The 23,289-nt window shown below is 40.6% G+C and overlaps 1 protein-coding gene across 6 annotated transcripts in view; it reads left to right on the plus strand.

Moving 5' to 3' along the window:
• usta (uronyl 2-sulfotransferase a) overlaps window positions 1–23,289 on the plus strand; it is a 70,621-nt gene that overhangs the window by 22,548 nt on the left and 24,784 nt on the right. For all 6 annotated transcript variants that reach the window (XR_013547652.1, XM_078405534.1, XM_078405535.1 and 3 more), the window contains 5 exons: window positions 7,759–7,914; window positions 11,998–12,077; window positions 14,873–15,026; window positions 19,902–19,999; window positions 22,292–22,449. Coding sequence is in view for 5 of the 6 variants with exons in the window: in XM_078405534.1 (XP_078261660.1) it covers window positions 7,759–7,914; window positions 11,998–12,077; window positions 14,873–15,026; window positions 19,902–19,999; window positions 22,292–22,449 (646 nt within the window). In the remaining variant the exon portion in view is untranslated. The remainder of the gene's footprint in view (window positions 1–7,758; window positions 7,915–11,997; window positions 12,078–14,872; window positions 15,027–19,901; window positions 20,000–22,291; window positions 22,450–23,289) is intronic.

The raw sequence follows: 23,289 nt of genomic DNA on the forward strand, positions 1-23,289 counted from the left end.
CCAGAAATACTAGGGGACCGAGGATCTAGTGGGAGGGAGGAACTGAAGGGAATCCACATTAGTCAGGAAATGTTGTTAGGTAAACTGTTGGGTCTGCATCCCAGAGTACTCAAGGAGGTGGCCCTAGAAATCGTGGATGCATTTGTGATCATTTTCCAATGTTCTCTTGACTCTGGATCAGTTCCTGTGGACTGGAGGGTAGGCAATGTAACCCCACCTTTTAAGAAAGGAGAGAGAGAGAGAAAAACGGGAATTGTAGACCAGTTAGCCGTACATCGGTAGTGGGGAAGATGCTTGAGACGATTATCAAAGATGTTATAGCAGCGCATGTGGAAAGCAGTGGCGGGATCGATCAAAGTCAGCATGGATTTATGATGGGGAAATCATGCTTGACTAATCTTCTGGAATTTTTTGAGGATGTAACAAGTAGAATGGATAAAGGAGAGCCAGTGGATGTGGTGTATCTGGACTTTCAACAAGCCTTTGACAAGGTCTCACACAAGAGATTGGTGTGCAAAATTAGAGCACATGGTATTGGGGTAGGGTATTGACATGGATAGAGAACTGGTTGGCAGACAGGAAGCAAAGAGTAGGAATTAATGGGTCCTTTTCAGAATGGCAGGCAGTGACTAGTGGGGTACCACAAGGCTCGGTGCTGGGACCCCAGTTATTTGCAATATATATTAACGATTTAGATGAGGGAATTAAATGTGACATCTCCAAGTTTGTGGATGACACAAAGCTGGGTGGCAGTGTGAGCTGCGATGAGGATGCTACGAAGCTGCAGGGTGACTTAGATAGGTTGTGTGAGTGGGCAGATGCAGTGCAGATGTAGTATAATGTGGATAAATGTGAGGTTATCCACTTTGGTGGCAAGAACAGGAAGGCAGATTATTATCTGAATGGTGTCAGATGAGGAAATGGGGAGGTCAATGAGACCTGGATGTGCTTGTACATCAGTCACTGAAAGTAAGCTTGCAGGTTCAGCAGGCTGTGAAGAAAGCTAATGACATGTTGGCCTTCATTGCGAGAGGATTTGAGTTTTAGAGCAAGATGAGACCGCACCTGGAGTATTGTGTGCAATTTTGGTCTCTCAATTTGAGGAAGGACGTTATTGCTGTTGAGGGAGTGCAGTATAGGTTCACCAGGTTAACTCTCAGGATGGCGGAACTGACATATGATGATAGAATGGGTCCCCTGGGCTTGTATTCACTGGAATTTAGAAGGATGAGAGGGGATCTTATAGAAACTTACAAAATGCTTTAAGGATTGGACAGGCTAGATGCAGGAAAAATGTTCCTGATGTTGGGAGAGTTCAGGACAATGGGTCACAGTTTAAGAATAAGGGGTAGGCCATTTAGGACTGAGATGAGGAAAATCTTCTTCACCCAGAGAGTTGTGAATCTGTGGAATTATCTGCCACAGAAGGCACTGGAGGCCAATTCACTGAATGTTTTCAAGGGAGAATTAGATTTAGTTCTTTGGGCTAAAGGAATCAAGGGATATGGGGAAAAAGCAGGAACAGGGTACTGATTTTAGATGATCAGCCGTGATCATATTGAATGGGCCGAATGGCCTTCTCCTGCACCTATTTATGTTTCTTCTGATTTATAATATGAAATTGATAGATATTTGAATCGGGGATATGGAATAATGGTGGGTGTATAGAAATGAGTTATTGATCAGCTAGGTTCTAATAGAACTTAGAGCATAAAAAAGTACAACTTCGAAACAGGCTCTTCATCCCACAATATCTGTGCTGAACATGATGCCAATAAAAACTCATCTCATCTGCCTCCCCATGAATCTAGCCATCCTCTCCCCCCTCCCTGTGAATCCATGTGCCAATCTAAAAGCCTTTTAAACATGGCTATTTTCTCTGCCCCATGACCAACGATGGCAGTGTGTTCCAGGCAGGCTCCTCCCTCTACGCTTAATAATAATACACTAGCTTAGCACATTTCCATTTTGCCGCTTTCACCTTAAAGCTATGCTCTCGAGTCTTTTGATATTTCCACTATGGGAAAAAAGTTATGTGTGTCTACCCGATCTATGCCTCAACGTCTGGCAGCCCAGAACAAAAACAACGAAAGTCTGTCCAATCTCTCTTTATAGTTAACACCTTCTAATCCAGGCAGTATTCTGGTAAACCATGAAATGGTGGAAAATGCTCAAGAGGCTAAATGGCCTTGTATTGTTCCATTGTGTGGTAATTATTTGTAGTACGTCAGCTAATACTTCATCACACTCCAAAGCATTCCATTTGCTGCATTTTCCAACCTTGTGGATCAATCACCTTAATTGAAATGTCAGGAAATTATCCAGAACTCAATTAAACATCAATCCTTGACCCTAGGTACCAATAGCTGAATGCTGAGGAAAGATTAGGGGTGCTTTCCATTCAATTAATACATATGTGAAGCTTTTGTAATGTCCTTCTCTACCTTTACACTCACCAATACACTGTATCTCTGACGTATCACAAAATGCTGAAGTAACTCAGCAGGTCAGGCAGTATCTTGGAGAGAAGGAATGGGTGACGTTTCGGGTCGAGACCCTTCTTCAGACTGGTATGAGACTTCAGACTTCAGAGACTGTATCTCTGACCATCAATTTCTGTTTTACTTTTGTGAAGGGAATTTACAATATACTTCATTATGTTTGTCACCTTGCATATCAGCTTTCAACTGCACTTCCCATCTAATAGCCACTCAACTATCTGTCTTCCTCTATTTGCCCTCACAGCTTGATGTGTCTGCAAATTTTGGTGCCATTCGCTAATGTCATTCCTTCTCTGGTCTTAAAATAAGTCATTACTTTAATGAGAAACGGATTTTTGGGCCAATGCCTTCTGGCTAATTTAAATGAGAAACCTCTTCCCCACTTATTTGATTTCTATCTCTAATAGTTCCCCATGTGAGATATGGGCGAGTAAATGCACTGATTATGTCCTGCTTTCTCTTAGCAGAGAAACAATACACCCCTATGTTGAGTAAAGGTGCAGAATCTGGTTGACGTGGGAGATTTCCTTCTGTATCACCAGGGATGGTTCAGAGTTTCCTGAATGTCCCTTATTTTCAATGATGGTAGTGCCCTGCACACTTGAAATGTGTGTACATCTTCAGCCAGAAATACTGAATGGGTGATCTATCTCATTGGCCTCTTACTATCTGCCACCTGAGATATCAATAAAAGCCAAATTGATTAACTCCACATCTGAATGGACTAGTGCACTTGATGCAGGAAAGCTTACAAACACTGACGATATCCTGGCTGCACTGCTAAAGTAGCTCTATGAAACCAGCCACATCTCTAGCAAGCTCTTCCAATACAACTAAGACACTATCATTCAGCCAGCATTTTGGAAAACTTTACAGATAGTCCCAATCCATTAAATAAAAACAGGATAACTCCTGTCCATCTATTTACCACCTATCAAGCCAGAAGAGAGGCTTCATACTCTGAAAGAATAACTTCCCTCTTCCACCGTGTCCACTGCATTAAGCAATATTAGAGCAGCACGGGAACGGGTCCTTCAGCTTACAACAGGCAGTCCGAACATGATGCTAAGAGAAACTAACCTCCTCTGTCCACAGGTGATCCATATCTCTCCAATCCCTGCATATCCATGTGCCTATCTCGAAGCCTCTTGAATGCTCCTATTGTGTCTGACTGCACCGCCACCCCTGGAAGCGTGTTTTCCAGACACCCACCACCCTCTGTGTAAAACAAAAAGCACCTCGTCAATCCTCTAGCTTTGCATCCACAACATTCTAACCCTTTTATTTCACACCTTTTGCATTTGTATTTCTGGCCTTTGTCCAACCATCTGCTTATCAACCCCCCCTCGCGTGTTTACCTTTGACCTGCCATGTTTTGTCCTGCTCCTCCACTTTTCTCACTTTTTTTCTTGTCACACCTCCAATCAGTCTGAAGAAGGATCCGGTCCCAAAACATCATTTATCCATGTTCTCCAGGGATACTCTGAGTTACTCCAGCATTTATTCACAAAATGCTGGAGTAACTCAGCAGGTCAGGCAGCATCTCGGGAGAGAAGGATTTCGGGTCGAGACCCTTCTTCAGTCTGAAGAAGGGTCTCGACCCGAAAAGTCACCCATTCCTTCTCTCCCAAGATGCTGCCTGACCTGCTGAGTTACTCCAGCATTTTGTGAATAAATACCTTCGATTTGTACCAGCATCTGCAGTTATTTTCTTATACTCCAGCATTTTGTGTCTTTCCTTGATATTCTTCATTATGCTTATTCACAATCTTCAACTCACATCACAGGCAATATTCATGGAAAATTTGGCTGGGCGATGTTGCATTGATGGATATTTTGAAAAAATATATATTTTGCTGTCTTCCCTTTCATACGACATCCTAATTTTGCATGATGTATTTCGTACGGTACATTATCAAAATATCTGACATTTTGAGCATAATATACGCCACTTGATTGTCCATGCTCCCATGTAGATTCTTATCTATGACTGTTTACCTTAATATCGATACATAAATATTTTTTTCAGGTACATCACCAAAGAGCCAAGGGCTCAGATTGCTTGCAAAGAGAAATTTTGTGCAGGTTATTTGCTTGTCCTTGCAGGGAAGAAATGGTCTATGTAAATGCAAGTTTCTCCATCTCAACCTCTTGGCATTGCAAAAAGTTAAATCTCAAAAAAATGAGCTTGAATCTTAGTCATTGCTATAATATAGATGGTGCGATGAACAGTTGTACGTAACACACAGCATATAAGCTAAAGATAAAATGATTTGTTTATGGTATTGTTTGAACCAAGATACCACAGCGAATTCCCAGCTCCTCGTCAAAATAGCATAATAGAACTTTTATGACCACACAAGAGAACAAACAGAAGCCTCAGTTGAATAACTCATTCAAAAGACTGCACTTCCAACAGTGCAGCAGTCCCTCGGTGCTATGCATATATTGCCGTTCTATAGAAAACCGAGAGAAATTGAGGAATGTTTATGTTGGGGAATGGGCTCATGGGAGGCTTTACTGAAGTCTACTGCACTTTTTGAGCAAATATATGTGGAAGAGTCTGGCTGTAGACGCATTAAAGAGAGGGTTGAGTAAATATTTAACTGAAGAAACAGATGGTTGTAAGAGGTAGAGTGGTATGGAATGCTGTATACCTCTGGTTCAGCTTGAAGGATTGTGCCTACTCTAGGATTCTGGTACTGTACACTCAAGGATTCTTAAAAAAATTATGAAAACTAATTTTATGAAAAGTAGATATACCATATATCAAAAAAAGTAAAGGGCAGCCTCTCAATCAAATGGGGCAGCAAGGGTAACAGAAAGGACATGAATAAGGAAACGTAAATGATTAATATTCATTCCTTGTCAGCACTTTCCAGTTATAAATGAAAATTTGTTTCTTAAAACACATCTTGTACATAGAGGCTGATGGAAATGCTGTCATTGGGATTTCTTTATTATCACAACAAATAAACAAAATGTGATTCGGAAGAAACAAATTTCTGAGTACCAGCCAAAGAAAAACGCTAGTTTGGTTTCTTTCAGCCTCAGGTAAGTCGAAGACTGTACAGTAGTATCTGGTTGTGCACATAATACTGCCTCAGTGAGCTGCTGTTTTTCAACAGACATGTTTTTACATTAACAGTAACATTTTCTGTATATGCACTGGTTCTCAGCTCAAATAAAGACGTTCATTTAGTCCTTAGTATGAATGCACCATAGTGGTTCTGGAAACAGCAGGTATGCAAACTTGGTGCCTGGATCAGAACAGAGACACAGTGTTTGATAAGCAGGTTGGCTTGACATACACATTAGGTTAGTCATGGAACTGTGGCTCTCTTGTGTCAACATCAAATATTCAATCCTCAAAAAGTGACACAGTGATCTGTGGTATTAATAGCGTCAGTTTTGGTAATCTTGCTTGTGTAAAGCTTCAAACACTGTCTGACTTTTGAAAGCAGTCTCGTGAGCATTTAGTGGCAGGGGGTTGGGGGAATGGGGAAATTACATTTCTTACCCTCAGAGTAAGCACTATGGAAAAGAGCCTACCTTTTTTGTAACCTTCTTCAGAACTTCTGCAACTATCTTCAATTCTGCAAGTGCAATGGTAGTGAGGGCTGTGTATTGTCGGTAACTGGGGGAGTAGAGGTTGTCAAAAGTCTGATTTGTGTCTAGCCCTCACCTGATGTTTAGCAGGGCACCACTTTGTACAGGTTGAGTGGCAAATGGACTGATTTTTTTCAGCCCATGCACTAAGGTATTCATGTCATTGGTTATGCAATGCAGAAATGAATCTTTTGGCCCAATTAGTCTGTACCTTTGTATGGATTCTCCCACCCCAATTGCTGTGATCTTTGTTCCCTTCTTAATTGTTGCCTGCACATGAATACTTTCATAATATTTGCTTCGATCGTTCCTTAAGGTAGCAAGTTCTACATGAACACCATTCTTTGAATCAAATGTTTCTCCTGGATTCTGTGTTGGATTTCTTGCACTGATGCCCTCTAGTTATGTTTTTTCCCCACAGCTGGAAATACTGCATCCACTTCATAAGAACATTTCATAATTTTAAATATCTCGGGTTACCACAAAGCAGCTTTTTCTCAAGAGAAAAGAGATTGGTGTATTATACATTACCCTTGCATTTGTACAAATTAGGTCAAATCAAGGTTCAATACAGGTTTAGCAGAACTTTATTTTTCAATTTGATCCCCTTGTCAGTAAACCTTAATGCTTGCTTTGCTTGCAGAGTTTTCGGACATGAAATATTTGAACTTGAGATTCCTTTGTCCACCTACTTTAGCTCAACTTGTACCTTCCATAGTAAATGATCTCCATCTTCTTCCTCCCAAACGTATTCCTTATTATTGTTGAATTATTGATCTATTCTGTAAGTTTATTGATGTCATCTCAAGTCATTGTTGTCTTCCTTGACATTGACTGCGTTCTTAACTTGGTTCATCCTCACATTTTGAAATTATATCATTGATTCCAAAGTCTAGCTTTCCTCTAATGTTTTTCCATATAGTGACCACAATCAAACATTTTCCTTGTTGAAATAGTTGCTGGTCCTGTGTGGTAGAATGTAACTGTGGGCTCCCACTACACATACACTTGGAATGTCTCAGAATTTGAGCCCAGAGTTGCCAGTAGCTGAGACTGACTTGGGCAGGATTTGAACCCCATATCTTCGCCAGAGGCACTCACATGAAGACTTCCTCCAGTAATTCAAGATCATATCATCTGCAGTTCTTTTTTTACAATTTGAATGATATGTGTGTTACATGCGATGCTGGGAGACATCATGGTTTCTGCTTTGATTTTTTGGTGAAGCATTGGGAGAAATAGTGATGATAGGCCAACAAATTATGCTTTTGAGCTCTGCCAGTGCAGTTACAAAAAAGCTGGGTGAAAGGACAGAGGCAACTAAGAATATTTCAGATTTTTAATTTTCCGCATCCCACAATGACAACATCTGGTTGCACTAGGTGCTCAGGAACTTCTGGGATATTAATGGAAAGGATAAGTATCACCCAGTAATTCCACCACTCATGTCGTTCATTAGCCCATGTTGCATTGTACACTGGTGCACGAGATAGATGATTGTCTCTTTATGTATGTGTGTGTGTGTATGTCTGGAAAATCTTCCTGAAACAACTGCAGTCTGCAGAGCCCCAAACTGACTGCAATATCATCACAGTGGGGACAACTCTGCAACAGCTATTTAGACATCTACCTTTTTTCATTTGCTCAGGTGATGCCATTCCCCAGCCAGCTGGTTTACAACAGAGTTGGAAAATGCGGAAGCCGGACGGTGGTGCAGCTATTGAGGGTTCTCGCAGAGAAGAACCATTTCACCCTCATAAATTCAGACATTCACAACAAAACCAGGCTAAATAAAAATGAGCAGGTGAGCTACACACTTCCCAAGTTTCTATCTTTTGAAGAAAACTCATTTGACCATGATATTCAGGCTGATTATCAGTTTGCAACTCTTGGGGCCTATTTGTCAGAGGGTGTGTGACAAGGTGATGAGAACTGAACACTGCTCCACCTGCATTCTGACCAGCAGTAGCACGGTCCCATGTATGATGTTGGCCTTTGTTTTTTTCCCACTGCAGCTAAACGCAGGCTATTATCATATAGGCCAGCAAGATAATTCAGTAGATCTCTTGCCTGAATGACACGATGCATATTGTTCTGTTTAAAATTATTTAAAACCTGCTGATAAACCAGCTGTTGTTTGGAGCTGCTGATTCTTGCTTACAGAGAGTCTGGAAACATTTGCATTTAACTGCCCCTGATGCCCTTGGGGTGGTAATGCTATAGCAGTTTACATTTATTTGGAAGCTTCAATGATGATCAAATCCAGAGAGTTTCCAGGTATTCATTGTGGAAAACGTCCCATGGCGAGTGTGCAAACATTTTTGTTTGTAAATGAAGCTATGATTTCAACTTTGCGTATAAAAGTTACCGATTTTTGTATTTCAATATGAACCAGCTTCAATATGTTGCAATCTTTACAACCAAGGAATAGTGGTGAAGCTTATTAATGTCACCAAATCAAAATGTGCAAGATATTGGCCATTTACTCAATTGGATCGATTTTTCATTTTCAATATTTTTAATGGATGTGAAATGCAAGACTTAGGCCTCATGTAAAATAATTATCATTATGTACCACGAGAGACTTGAAAGGAAAATGTATGAACTATTAAACAAAAAACATTTTAGAAAATGTCTGAATGTGCTGAGAAATGCTAGCAGTTCCAGATGAAATGCCAGTATTTCTTACGGTAAGTGGCACCAAATTCCAGAACTACTTACGAATGGAATTTCTGAATCTATTTGGCACTTTTCACTGGCAGTATACATATTGCCCCATGACAATCTATGTAAATAGAGCACCAGTTTGTACAGGAGCATGATGTTGCTAAGATCCAACATCATTTAGTTTAGAGATGCAGTGCGGAAATAGGCCCTTCGGCCCACCGGGTCCGCTCCGACCAGAGATCCCCGCATATTAACACTATCCTATACAGACTAGGGACAATTTTTACATTTTACCAAGCCAATTTACCTACATACCTGTACGTCTTTGGAGTGTGGGAGGAAACCGAAAATCTCGGAGAAAACCCACGCAGGTCACGGGGAGAATGTGCAAACTCCGTACAGACAGCACCTGTAGTCGGGATCGAACCCGGTTCTCCAGCGCTGCATTCCCTGTAGGGGCAGCAACTCTACCGCTGCGCCACCGTGCCGATTCCTCATAGTATATAATGTGTATAAATGAGGTACAGTTCCTCAGGCATTATGCAGTGATCCCATGCTTATCTCTTGTTTCAATTACTTGCCATTATTTTTTAATGTCCGCTTAACACTGAAGAGCATTACAAAAGATCCCATGTTCTCCACATGCTTCAGCTGGGTATCTGCGATTGGTAACTGGTGGGTTGTCTGCTTTTAAGCGAGGAGCTTTTAATAATAGCCATCTCAAGGAATGTTTTTTGCCTTTGAGGCAAGCATCTAAAAAATCATGCGAGGTGAGATGAGTTTTGGAACCAGTAGGAAAGCTTATTTTAGGTCACCAAAGCAAAATGTGCAAAATATTTGGCCATTTGATTCATTGAATTAGATCTGTTTTTCATCTTGACTATTTTTAAAGAATGTGAAATGCTTGAGCTCGTATTTTACGTTTATTAGTAATTAATTGCTTATGATTAAGAATAGCAGAAACAAAAGGAAAATATGTGAACCATTAAACAAAAAGCATTTCTGAACATGCCTGAACATGCTGAGAAATACTAACAGTTCCAGCTGAACTGTCAGTATTTCTTACTGTAAATTACACCAAATTCCAGGAATGTGGGAAAAAGAGAGAAAGCAGCAAAGTTTGAAGGAATTCTGTGTTTAGGCCATCGGTAGCTGACAACATAGCTACAAGTGACAGAACAATTAAATGAAGGTGAGGGGGAGCTCAAAATTGGCTTTGGCAATCCCAGTGTTGAAAGGAGGAAGTTTCAACTTCCAGTTTCAATTTGATAAGCAATCTGAGAGTAATGGCTCAGCAACACCAGGTCCATGTGGAAACTGATGCTCTGTTTTCAAAGATTGTCGTGGGGCTACATGTATATCAGAAGAAAGAAAGGGCCAGGGCTAATCATTGGAAAATGGTAGAGATAACAATGAAGGAATGAGAGAAATTATCACTGATGATTCTTAAAAAACAACTGCATCTGTTGGAAAGGAACGATTGGAACCAGACAACCTGGGTCCAATCCAGCTGGACACCCATGGAGCAATTTAGGAACACAGTGTGATTAACCATGTCAAGCATGCAAATCGATTGAGAAGAAGGGATGGATTAGGTTTATCATCATAATTATAAAAGCCATTTGGTCAGAACAGTTTCAGTCTTGTGCCTCAATTGGGAACCTGGATGGGTTGGGTGGGGGCAGTGAGAATTGGTTTAAACAAGGAGTTCTCGATAAGATGAAGATAAATTTAGGAAGCTGCAATGTGGAGAAACATTTTGGAAATGAAAATAAGGTTGGAGATGGTTTGCAGGTTGATCTTCTGAGTAGATGCATGATTTTTTTTAATGTACTCCGGTTTTTCAGTAGCGGTAGATACTACCGGCAAGCACAGCATTTATTGTACTTGAGAAGATGGTGATGAGCCATCTTCCCAAACTACTGCAGCTCTTCTAATCTCACAAACTTATTGAAAGGCAAATTTTAGTATTTAGAACCAGAGATGATGGAGCACTGACACATTTCCTGCTCGGGATAATTGGCAAAGTGGAGGCAACTCCTAAGAGTTGAGGATCCAGTGAGTGTGCTGCCCTTAGCCTGCATTATTAGTAGGTTCATCAATTTTAGGAGGTGCTATTGCTGCAGCCTGGGTAAGTACCTGCAGTGCATTTTGACAGTGACCCCTTCAGAATATTGATAATTAGAGCATATCAATTTATTAACATTAAATGTCACCAATAGGTCTTTGGATTCTTTCCTGTTGGGTGGAGTTGATTGTAGTCTGGCTTTTTAGTGGCGTGCCACCTATCAGATCATGCCTGATTGTCGTCCAGGGCAAACAGCTGTGAACTACTTCAGTTTCTGGGAAGTTGTGAATAGAATTAACCACTGTGCCTTCAGTGAACAACCCCACTTTTGACTTTAATATAGAAGAATGGTGATTAATGAAATTACTGGCTTGGGCCTAATACTCAGCCTTGAGGAGCTCCAACAGCAATGTCCTGGGACTAGAATGATTGATCTTACACAACCATCAGCATCTACCTTTAAGCAAGATACGACTCCCAACCATTGGAGTACTTTCCTCTTGAAGCTCATTGATTTCAGTTTTGCAGCCTTTTGTGATGTCTGGAACAGTTCCTCTCACCTCACCTCTGGAATTTAGCAAGTATTTGGACCAAAGCTGCAATGAGATCTGGAGTTAAGTGGTCCCAATAAAATCCAAACTGGACTTAGCTGAGCAGGAAATGTTGTTCATCAATCATGCTCTATCAACCGTACTTTTTGTATGTTCCATCAAATTGCTGATTGTTAAAAGTCGCCTGTTTGGATGGTAATTTCTAGATTGAAATTTACTTGAATTGGTGTGGGCAGGAAATGCTCGCGCAATTTTTCACGATGTTAAAGATAGAGGGATCGGAGAGAGGAATTAACAATACATATGTAATGGGTACCAGGAAAAGGAAATTGTGTGGTCAGCAAATTATTAGGAATACAATTGAGGAATTCAGAACACAAAGTTGAGGGCTAAGGAATGATTGGTCATTTGGGCAAGTGGGTTCGGAGAAGCAAGGAAAGTGCCAAAGGATGAGTTCCTTGCACCTGCAACAGTATTCCCAATGTGTTTCTCACAATCCTGAAAGCTATTGATGAAATTATTATTGAAAAGCTGCGGGAAAGTTGCGAGCACTTGGTTAGGAGCTAAATAGTATCATAACGACTGCCTTTTAATTTTGCAGATGGAATTAGTAAATAACATCAGCATTGGAGAACAACCATACTTGTTCACACGACATGTCCATTTCCTCAACTTTACAAGGTAAAAAAACAAGCCAACTGTTTTCTATGTTTGGCATTTTTATTTTAAAAATTCTTAATAATACTGGACTTTACTGAACAAAATTCCACAAATGATTTGAACTAACAAATAGTTAATCCTCTGGTATCACGAAAGCGTCAGTTTTGGCTAGTTGGTAGTTTTCTTTCCTCTGAGTCAGAAGCTTGTGCATTCAAGATCTGTTTTTAGAAGTTGACAGTATCGGCCTGAGACACTTCAGATTTCCATGAAATACGTCACTGCTTATTGTTTTAGCACTTTGTGTTATGAAGTGTCAGACTTGAGCTCCTCTGTGTGAAATTTCAGCTTAATTTCCTATTGCATTTTCTATTGACTAGCTCTTAATTTCGAATTCCACAACCAGTGCAAACATGTTCTCCATGTCAATACTTTCACAAGAGTTTCACACTTTACAAGATCCCTTTTGGTTCATTCCTTTTCAATAAAAAAGAGCCCCAGTCTATTCAATCTTTGAAACACTAGTCCTTTTTGATATTGTAATGCTTTTTTGGTACCCTTTTCTATCTTTTTATATGCAGTATGGAGATTAGTCACTGTACTCCATATGATGAATCCAAGGCTCTGTACAGAAATATTATCCACTCTACGCCCAACATTTTTCTGGACAAGTAGGTTATAAAGAAGTGGAGAACCTGGCTTTTAATGCAACAAGGTGCTCAGGATAAAAAGAGGAGAAATAATGGATACAGGTTAGAAAAGGAGTGTAACAAATGAAGTGAACAAGATAGCCACAGAGAGTCCAACAGAAGTCAGTGACGTGTAAGGGTGACATTGGATTGGAGCCTGTTTCTTCATTGGTTGGAGAAAGGAAGAGTGGGAAGATGGACAATAAAGTGGAAAGCGATAGAATCAAGAATGAGAAGTATGTTAGGATTCTTTTTAATACTTTTTTTCCCCCTCTCTGATAGCAGGATGGAAACATCATTTTTTAGATGAAACGTGAATAATATATGTAACTGTTTAATTTTATCTTTTGTCATTTACCTGGGTTTTGCAAGCTATTTAAAGGAGATGGAAAGGGTGCTGAGTTTTTATTGATAATGCTGGTAATGAGACCTGTAGTTATGAAGGAGTTTTTGTTTTGTTACAAAAGGAGCCCTTTCACTAGGGTGCAAGGACCGTATAAGGACAATTATATCAGGAGCAAATAACCATAAAGCATTTTTGTAAGAAGCCTCATCAGGAAAAATATATATTTTTGCTGATTGATGCATGTTAACTAGAAAGCAAAAGTCAACTTTTTCAAGAATGTCAATCATGACGAATTCTTAGAGTAGAATTTAATTTGATAATATCCACCCTTTCCTCCGACCTGAGACCAAGGCTGAACTCGAGAGCCTATTGCTTCCCAGGGCTCTCACTCAACCAGAAGCCTTTCACCACTCAGTTCGACAGGTGTGCTTTGCTGAAAAATCTCAGTGCACTCTGGGTGACTTGCAGAGGCCAGTTGCTGAGGCAACGCCTGGAAGATTCCAGCTGCCAATTCAACAAAAGGCAATCAATTCAGTAAATCCAGTCACTTTCTGGCCTGAGGTGAAGGTAAATTAACAACACTTCTGTTGAGATTCAGCAACACGTATCACTTGGCTCCTTATTGTTATATAACTGCGCTGTGGTTTCATTGTAAGTTACAATGAAACGCATAATAACATACTGTCCTTCTTTAAATAATGCTGCCAGGATCCTTTGAGAAGGCAGGAGACTTCTCACCAGAATGATGATGTGGCCTCTGAGCAGGCGGAATTTTGTGTTCCAGTCTTTGTAGTGGAGCTCAAATCCATGACCTACTGACTTAGAAATGAACATGCTCCCACTAAGCTAACGGAATGAAACAGTTTCATTTTCATAAGTCTGCATGTTTATGAAATTGAGGCAGGAAATTCCGACTTGAAATTCTATCCTCCATAATTGTTCATTAAAAAAAGTATAATGTTGACGATTTAGTGCTGTAGCAGTATTTGTTATCATGTGGCACTTAGGTGACATTTCAAAGAAATTGAATATACAAGATGTCTTAAAAGTCTATTGAGAGAGACTTTTTCTGCAGCTGTGTTACCGTCAACAAGAAGCACGTTTCATCAATCATCCTCTATTTGTTGGACATACATACAAATCTAAAACAAATTTTTCAGGTACTTGCCAAAAATGCGCAAGATCTAGAACACATGGCGTGAAAGCAAGGTAGAAGTTGATTTAGATATCATTTTCAAAAGGAATTTGGATAAATATTTTGACAATGCAAAACATGTGGCAACAGAATGGAAGGTTTAATCTGGGCATAGTGGGCCAAATAACATCCTACTGTGCTTTGATTCCAAAAATAACGACATTGCACAAGTCACAGTATTTCGGTTGCTGAGCTGCTGATCATTATGTCTTTAGAGCATTGTGTAAGATAATGCACGATATTCTTTATTCAATCACATCTTCTAGGTTCAAGATGATATACTGAGGAATATTTGTAGCTTGATTCTAGTGAAAATAGTCTTTCTAATGGGTGCATAAGGCACTACTATTGTTCTTTCATTGAAAGTTTTGATAAGAAACTAGCACCGATCATAGAATACATTTTTGATTGTCAGCAGATAGCTTCGGGATTTGGTTGTTACATCAATGTATTAAATTTATGCACAGTGGTTCACAAGAAATTACAATGGATGTTACTGTTTTGCAATTAAGTGTTTGTTCTGATTTTTGATGACATTTAAGACTTGTAAGGCTTGGGTTAATTCTATCAATTATGATGCATATTTTAGATTTGGATTGGAGCAGCCTGTACATATCAACATAATCAGAGATCCAATTAATCGGTTTGTGTCAAACTATTTCTTTCGACGATTTGGGGATTGGCGATCTGAACAAAATCATCAAATTCGAACACCAGGGATGAAAGATGAAGAACGATACCTGGTAAATTTGTTTCTATCACAGGATTTTCTTGCTTTAGTTCTGTTGCAGCTTACCAAGTTGATAGATTTGTATTATGTGTCAAATTATGTAAAACAGCAAAAATTATTGCCAATTCATATTTTGTGTGGAGGCATCTAAAACAGCAAAAATCATTGCCAACTTTTTGAAGAGACTGAAAGCTCTACGACTACAGTAACCTTCACAGCCTCAGGATCTCCCAAGGGGCATTCCAACCAACAAGGCACTTTCAACGTGCAGTCACAGTAGGAAGTGTGACAGCTTACTGACGCATGGTGAAGTTTCATCAATGGTCATAAGATAACAATCTATATATATTACTAAAACTCTCTGTGTGTTTGTTATTTGTCGATGTGTATATATATAAAATAAGTGCAGGAAGGAGGCCATTTGGCCCTTCGAGCCAGCACCGCCATATGTTAGGAGATGTTTGTTATTAGCTGTGTTTTTGTGCCCCCAACACACGATAGTGCTACAATTTTAGGACCACCTTACTCACCTTTGTCTTGGTGACCCTTTCAACCAAGTTTCATTCAAATTGGTCTTATATTTTTAAAGTTTATAATTCCCTTAAAAACGATTTCTTGCCACGTTCAGCGTGTGACGTCACAATGACTGCCAATGAGGGAGGGAGGCTCACGATGACGGCCGGGGGCGGGACCCACCAGAGTGACGTCCCACGTGCGGGGAGCGCCGCCCATTTAAAAAAAATATTTTAAATTTTCCTTCTATCCAACTCGACGTCTGATTGGTCTGGGTCCCACGTGGGGGGAACGCCGCTCATTTTTTAAAAAAGGGATTCGATCAAGAGCGATGCCCAATTGGTGTGCGCCCCACGTGGGTGGGGGAAGGGCGCTGCAACCGTTCTTCCCGCGCTTCGCCCACAGCCCGCCCGCCCACGGACCAGCTCATGTTTGCCGTTCCCGCCGCTCGCCACCGATCAGCGCTGCACGCACGGGGCACAGGTAAGTGGCTTTCGCCGCCAACAGGTCCACGGATCGGTTGGGTTGCAGCCCCGGTCATGGCCCCGGGGTCGTTCCCCGCTCGCTATGGGGTGCACGGATCGGTAGGGTTGCTGGGCCTGAGGGGAGGTGGGGAGGAGGAGGAGGGAGTGGGGGTGGGGAAGGGGAGGGGGGAGTGGTGTGGGGAGTGGAGGGGTAGGGGGGGAAGGGGAGGGAGGGAGTGGTGGAGAGGGGAGGGGGCGAGTGGGAGGTGGGGTGGGGGGTGGAGGGAAGGGAGGGTGCTGGACCAATGGAGGAGATGCTTTGGGTCCACACTGCGTTCTGGCTGCAGTGCTGGCGGCATGGGGCCGAGGTGAGTGCTACCCTCTCCCCTTCCCTGTCCCCCCTCGCCCGCCCACGGCCCCGGGAGACACTCCCCACCCGGCAAAGGGCTACGTGAGTTGGAGAGGGATGCCCGGGCCTGCATGATCGTCAGTTGGGGGAGGTTTGCCCCAGGAGAGGCCCGCAGAAATTTGGGCCCAACTATATCTATTATACTAAGTTTGTAGGAGAAATTATTGGGCAGGACAATTGGGGAAAGTCAGCTGTTCTTGGAATGGTACCATAGAATCTTTTACAAACACCTGAGAGTGTAGATGCTTTGTCTCATCTGAAAAATGCATTATGCAGTACTGGAGTGCGAGCCATGATGCATGAACTCAAAATCCTAGTTTAGTTTAGAGATACAGCGCGGAAACGGGCCCTTCAGCCCACTGTTCGTACCGACCAGCGATCCCCTCACATTATCGCCACCCTATACACACTAGGGACAATTTTCCATTCATACCAAACCAATTAACCTACAAACACGTACATCTTTGGAGTGTGGGAGGAAACCGAAGGTCTCGGAGAAAACCTACACGATCACGGGCAGAACGTACAAACTCCGGACAGTTAGCATCCATGGTCAGGATTACACCCGGGTCTCTGGCAGTAACTCTACAACTGCGCCAATGATTCTAGTGTGAGATTTGAACTTGAAGCATGTCTCATTCATCGCCAGTGTTTAATTCTGCACATAGGTTGGAGACTGTAATAGCAACACACCTAATAAACAGGATATACAAGGAACTGCAAATGCTAGTTTACAAAAAAAAGCACAAAGTGCTGAAGTAACTTAGCGGGTCAGGCAGCATCTCTGGAGAACATGGACAGGTGAAGTCAATTATCTATGACCCCCCAGAGATGCTGTCCAACCCACTGAATGATTTCAGCACTTTGTAACTTTTTTCAGCTAATAAACTGGTTTGGTGAAACAGGAAGCCATTCAGCTTATCTTGCCTACAGTGGTTACCAACTTGGGTTCACTCCCCATATCTGAATATTTCTAAGTTATTTTTTCTCAAAGAGTTGTGGATTTTTCTAGCACATTTTCTGTGCGGGGAGGAGGGTGGAGCTATTTTAACAAAAAAAAAAGTTTCAATTTTATTTGATGACACATGCTTTGCCCATATTACCTGCATACTCACTTTCAGTGACTGATTTACAAGCACACCCAGGTCTTGTTGCACCTCCCCTTTTCCTCATCTGACACCCTTCAGATAATCTGAAGAACTCTCTCCTGAAAGGGCTGTGCGTGCAAAGGATCTGTTGATAAAAGTGTTTGAATGCAGAGAAGTCATGAGATGATATGATGGCTGTCTCGCGTAGTTGAATGGCCTGCATCTGTTTGTATGCCCATATCCTAATACAAGGCCCTTTGTTCTAATGTGGAAACAATGAACTGCAGATGCTGGTTTACCAAAAAAAGACACAAAGTGCTAGAGTAACTCAGTGGGTCAGGCAGCATTCCTGGAGAACATGGACGTTTCAGGCCAAGACCCTTCCTCAGCCAGTCTCTGACACAATGTGCCCTTTGTTCTTATTCTAGTCTACTGAATCACATATGTTCAGCAATTTATAATCATGGCTGATACCTCTCTTGAGGTTTAAGTTCTCAAAATGTACCTGGACTTAACCATTTAGGTTAAACTTTACAAAAAGAAACTAATATAGATCATCAAATTGTGGTTGTAATATAGGGTGTGACAGAAATTGGAGACCCGTATAATGGTGACGTGGGTGACATTGGGTTTATATATAAATTGAACAATCAAGTCTGGCCTAATAAAAAGGATGGTGATTTAATGGAGTATATACTTTTCGAGATCTAGAAAAACATACTTTTCTAGATCAATATGTTAAAGGAACCAACAATGGAAAAAGCCATTTTGGATATTGTTTTGTGTGATTAGGATTAATTTACGTGGCAACTTCAACAGCCTGACCGTGGGAGAAGACGGCAGGGGAAGAGAAAATACATTCTGGCCTTCCATCACAGTGAGGAGATGACTGGAGGAGACTCACTGTGACGGATGTTTCTTTTTTTTTTTTTTTTTTTTTTTTTGTGTTGGTTGTAATTGTGTGTGAAATTGTTTATTTTTATTGCTCTATTGCTGGACTGTGGGTGACCTTTCATTTCACTGCACATCTTGTATGTGTATGTGACAAATAAACTTGACTTGACTTGACATAGGGATTCACTCATTATATCATTCAAAATGGAAATGGATATATTTCTGGGAATTAAGGAAACAAGGGATATGGTGATTGTGCTTGAATTTGACACTGAGGTAGAAGATTAGCTCTTGTTGAAAGGTGCAATAGGTTTGAAGGACTGGATGGCCTACTCCTGCTCCTATCTCTTGTGTTCAGAAGAGAATTGGGATATAACTGCATACCGTGATAATACCACTCCCTGTCGAGTACTCCCTGTCTGTTAATGACATATTGCAGATTCATGCACATAATTACACTGCATTTTTCTGATGAAATAACCTCTTTTACTGAGGAAAAACTGCTGTAGTTTGTTATTTCCATTTCCTTCACTCTTTAAATAGACTGTTTACTGAATAAATTGACTTTGTTTATGTACAATCAATTTTCATTGATGTGAGTAAAGTCATGCACCACCCGACCTGCAGTGCATTAGTTGACAGTGTAGTCAAAAGGCACTCTGTTCAAGTATGGGGAATATATTGCTGATTATCATGCCAACGATGCCAACATCATTTGAACAAATAATTTAAAAAATATATATATTTCACTTCTAATCGTGATTTGAATGCTTTCAAGGCAGTAAGATAAGATACAAGTACTCATTCTATATTACTATATTACTGTGTAATATAATAATGTATTTTTAATATAGTAATATACTATATTATAGTACTATATTACTGTGTATTTTATATATCCAATAATTATTTTTAAAAAGGATTCAAAATGTATAAAACTCAATGAAAATCTTTCAGACATTTAAGTCAATATAGATATTTACTTTAAAAAAATTACATTTATATATGATGTCAGTAAAGAAACCAGTTTTGTTATTTAAAAGTTGCTGTTGTAGCCAAAGTGTACATTGGCCTCAATTCGAATGCTGTGGTCAGTTCTGGTCTTCAGAAAGGATGTCGAAGCTTCGGAGAAGCTGGAGTTGTAAGAGGAAAAGTAAGGCATTGTGAATGCTTTTGGTAATTAAGGGAAACTTTCTGGTCAGAGGAGAATTACTACCCACTCTCAATTTGAAGATACTTGCTGAAAAATCAGAGGTGACGCAAATAAATAGTTTTAGCCTTGCATGTCACTATGATTTAGAATGCAATGCCTGAAGGGGTTATGAAAACAATTCAAAACAGATTGATGGGAAGAATTTGCAAAACATTGGGAAAGTGCTAGGAAATGGGTCAATTTGATAACAACCCCCCCCCCCCAGAAACACCACTGAGGCAAGACACTTAATAGCATTGACCTGCGATGTGTGTTATTCAACGATTCCGCATTGCTTCATTTGTAACCTTTTATCCTTTCCCTGCAGGATATCAATGATTGCATTTTAGAAAATTATGCTGAATGCAACAACCCAAGGGTATTCTACATTATCCCATATTTTTGTGGGCAGCATCCCAAATGCAGGTGAGATAAATTCAGTATTTTTTTTAAAATAACATACCTTCCCACCGCTTAGATTGATTAACATTGATGGTTGAATAAATGGGTCACAATAGATTGAGGCAGGGATCCCAAAGAATTATACTGATTGATTGATATTGGCAAGTTGAAATGAATGAAGTGTGAATGGAGGGTACTGAAGGTACAAGAAGAAATACTGATTAAGCTTTTTGAAGTGATTAAGATAGTTGGTTATAGTTGACTACTATCTATAAATGTTATTTACATTTTCTGAAGAAAATTTATAAAGTTCCCTATAAATTATGGTGAATTTAAGATGAAGTTCACGGAGTTAAACACAAAATTTTGATCTGAAATTTTGATAAGAAGAGTGGGTGAAGAGCAGGAGACAGAGGTGGACAAGTAGTCTTTTTAATCTTAATATTTTTTAAGATATGAAATACTTCTGTTCAGCAATAAGTTTGATGCAAATGACAGTTGTTTATTTTAACTCTGAGATCTGATGGATATTTGTCAAACAAAGCAATTGATAGAAGTGGGAGCATAAAAAAAGCAGGATATAGAGTTAGCCATGCTATCATTAAATGATGGAACAGATTCAAGGGAGTAATTGGCCTAATATCCGTCCCATATTCCAATAATATCAGTGTCGCTTGGGTTACAGATAGAACCAGGTAAGTGAGCTGGACTGTGGGAGATAGTCATCTTTGCTTATAAACAAAACAAAAAAGCATAGAAAAAGAAGAAATAGTATCACAAAGGCTAAATGAGAAGGTGGTAGGCTAAGGATTGATGATGGACTTTATACTCGTGTACACTGTCATATAAGAGGATTAGTGATGAAAACCATGCTGGGCTGCTTTTTCAGTCAGTGGCATTCAGTTCTGTGGCTGCCATTTTATGCTCTGGCCTGGCATCCCTTGAACACTTCCTGTCATGAGACGCATGAAAGCTCCCCAAGCTGTGGAGGGAGTACTAATCCCTTGTGTTTAAGGGATTGAGCTATGAAGAAAGGTTTGAAGAGAGCCGGTGACTTGAATGGAGATGCTCGACTAGAATAAATCAGATTAATTCTGACCATGAATTGAGGGTTGACCATGACAGCAGTACTTGGCTGTATAATCAACAGAGGCAGGTTGAAGATTGATAGTACGAACCACTTCTCAACTAATTATCAGTGTCTTAAATAAAGCTCGTGGTGGAAAAAAGGAGACTCATCTAAATCCTGTGTAGGAAGGAACTGCAGATTCCGAAGATGGACACAAAGTGCTGGAGTAACTGAGCGGCTCAGGTAGCAACTCTGAAGAAAAAGGATTCCGACCCAGAACATCACCCATCCTTTTTCTCCAGAGATGCTGCTTAACCCACTGTTACTCCAGCACTTTGTGTCTATCTCACTTAAATCCTGTTGTTGAATATGTAGTGGGGGAGTGAGCACATTATTAGTGTTTGAGCAAAACACATGCTGTCTTTGTGGTGTTGCATGTTCTCCCTCTGATTGCAAGCTTTTCCTCCATGTGCTCCAGTTTCCACCCATGTCTTAAGGATGTGTGGATTGTAGGTTACTTTGCCTTCGCAGATTGTGTAGGGAAGAATGTCATAGCATGAATGTAAAATTTGTGTAAATGTTCATGTTCATTAGTGATAGGAGTATAATTAGGCCATTTGACTCATCAATCTACTCCATCATTCAATAATGACTGATCTATCTTTCCCTCTCAGCCCTATTCTCCTGCCTTCTCCCATAACGCCTGACACCCATACTAATCAGGAATATATCAACCTCTGCCTTAAAATATATCTATTGACAGCCTCCACAGTCTTCTGTGGCAATGAATTCCAACGATTCACCACCATCTGACTAAAGAAATTCCTCCTCATCTCCTTCCTAAAGGCACGTCCGTTTTATTCTAAGGCTATGTCCTCTGGTCGTAGAAACATCCTCTCCACATCCACTCTACCCAGACCTTTCATATGTGTGCATTATGGGCAGCTTGATTGGCTGAAGGGCCTGTTTCCGTCTTTTTTACTATGATTTCCATCTGACCTAATCTTGCAATCTAAAATTTCCAATCCATTATAGAAAACATCAACCTGTGGATTTCCAGGAATATACATAACTTTTTAACCTGCAAAAAAAAAATCACCATGATGGAGACATGGGCAGTGTAGCCTGTTTGTACTTTTTTTGTTTTGTTAATTACAGTGACTCAATTTTCAAACTAATATTCAATCTAGGTATTAATGCACTGTTCTCTTTATGCTTTAATTCATTGTCATTACTTCCTTTTATAGGGACCCAGGGGAATGGGCTCTGCAGAGAGCTAAAGAGAACATGAATCAGAATTACCTACTTGTAGGAATTCTAGAAGAGCTTGAAGACGTCCTTCTTTTACTAGAACGATTCTTACCTCATTACTTTAAAGATGCCAGTACTCTTTATCACAGTACAGGTAATCTTGTCACTGTTTTTAATCTAACGAACCTCATTATACTTGAATGTTTCTACACAGATGTATATTTAATGTGGAATTAGTTCTGTGCAAATTTTGCAAACCTACACACTACTAGCTCTTTATCAATTTTCACTCTGCCTGGAAAATGTGGGAATAATTTGTGGGGTTTTTATAGAGAGCAGGTAGATGAGACTAGGTCAGAGAAAGTGGTCGGCGTGGACTGGTAGGGCCGAACGGGCCTGTTTCCGTGCTGTGATTGTTATAGACAATAGACAATAGACAATAGGTGCAGGAGTAGGCCATTCAGCCCTTCGTGCCAGCACCGCCATTCAATGCGATCATGGCTGATCACTCTCAATCAGTACCCCGTTCCTGCCTTCTCCCCATACCCCCTCACTCCGCTATCCTTAAGAGCGCTATCCAGCTCTCTCTTGAAAGCATCCAACGAACTGGCCTCCACTGCCTTCTGAGGCAGAGAATTCCACACCTTCACCACCCTCTGACTGAAAAAGTTCTTCCTCATCTCCGTTCTAAATGGCCTACCCCTTATTCTCAAACTGTGGCCCCTTGTTCTGGACTCCCCCAACATTGGGAACATGTTATCTGCCTCTAATGTGTCCAATCCCCTAATTATCTTATATGTTTCAATAAGACCCCCCCCTCATCCTTCTAAATTCCAGTGTATACAAGCCCAATCGCTCCAGCCTTTCAACATACGACAGTCCCGCCATTCCGGGAATTAACCTAGTGAACCTACGCTGCACGCCCTCCATAGCAAGAATATCCTTCCTCAAATTTGGAGACCAAAACTGCACACAGTACTCCAGGTGCGGTCTC

This window comes from Rhinoraja longicauda, chromosome 9 (assembly GCF_053455715.1).
Source record: "Rhinoraja longicauda isolate Sanriku21f chromosome 9, sRhiLon1.1, whole genome shotgun sequence".
NCBI classification, from domain to species: domain Eukaryota; kingdom Metazoa; phylum Chordata; class Chondrichthyes; order Rajiformes; family Arhynchobatidae; genus Rhinoraja; species Rhinoraja longicauda.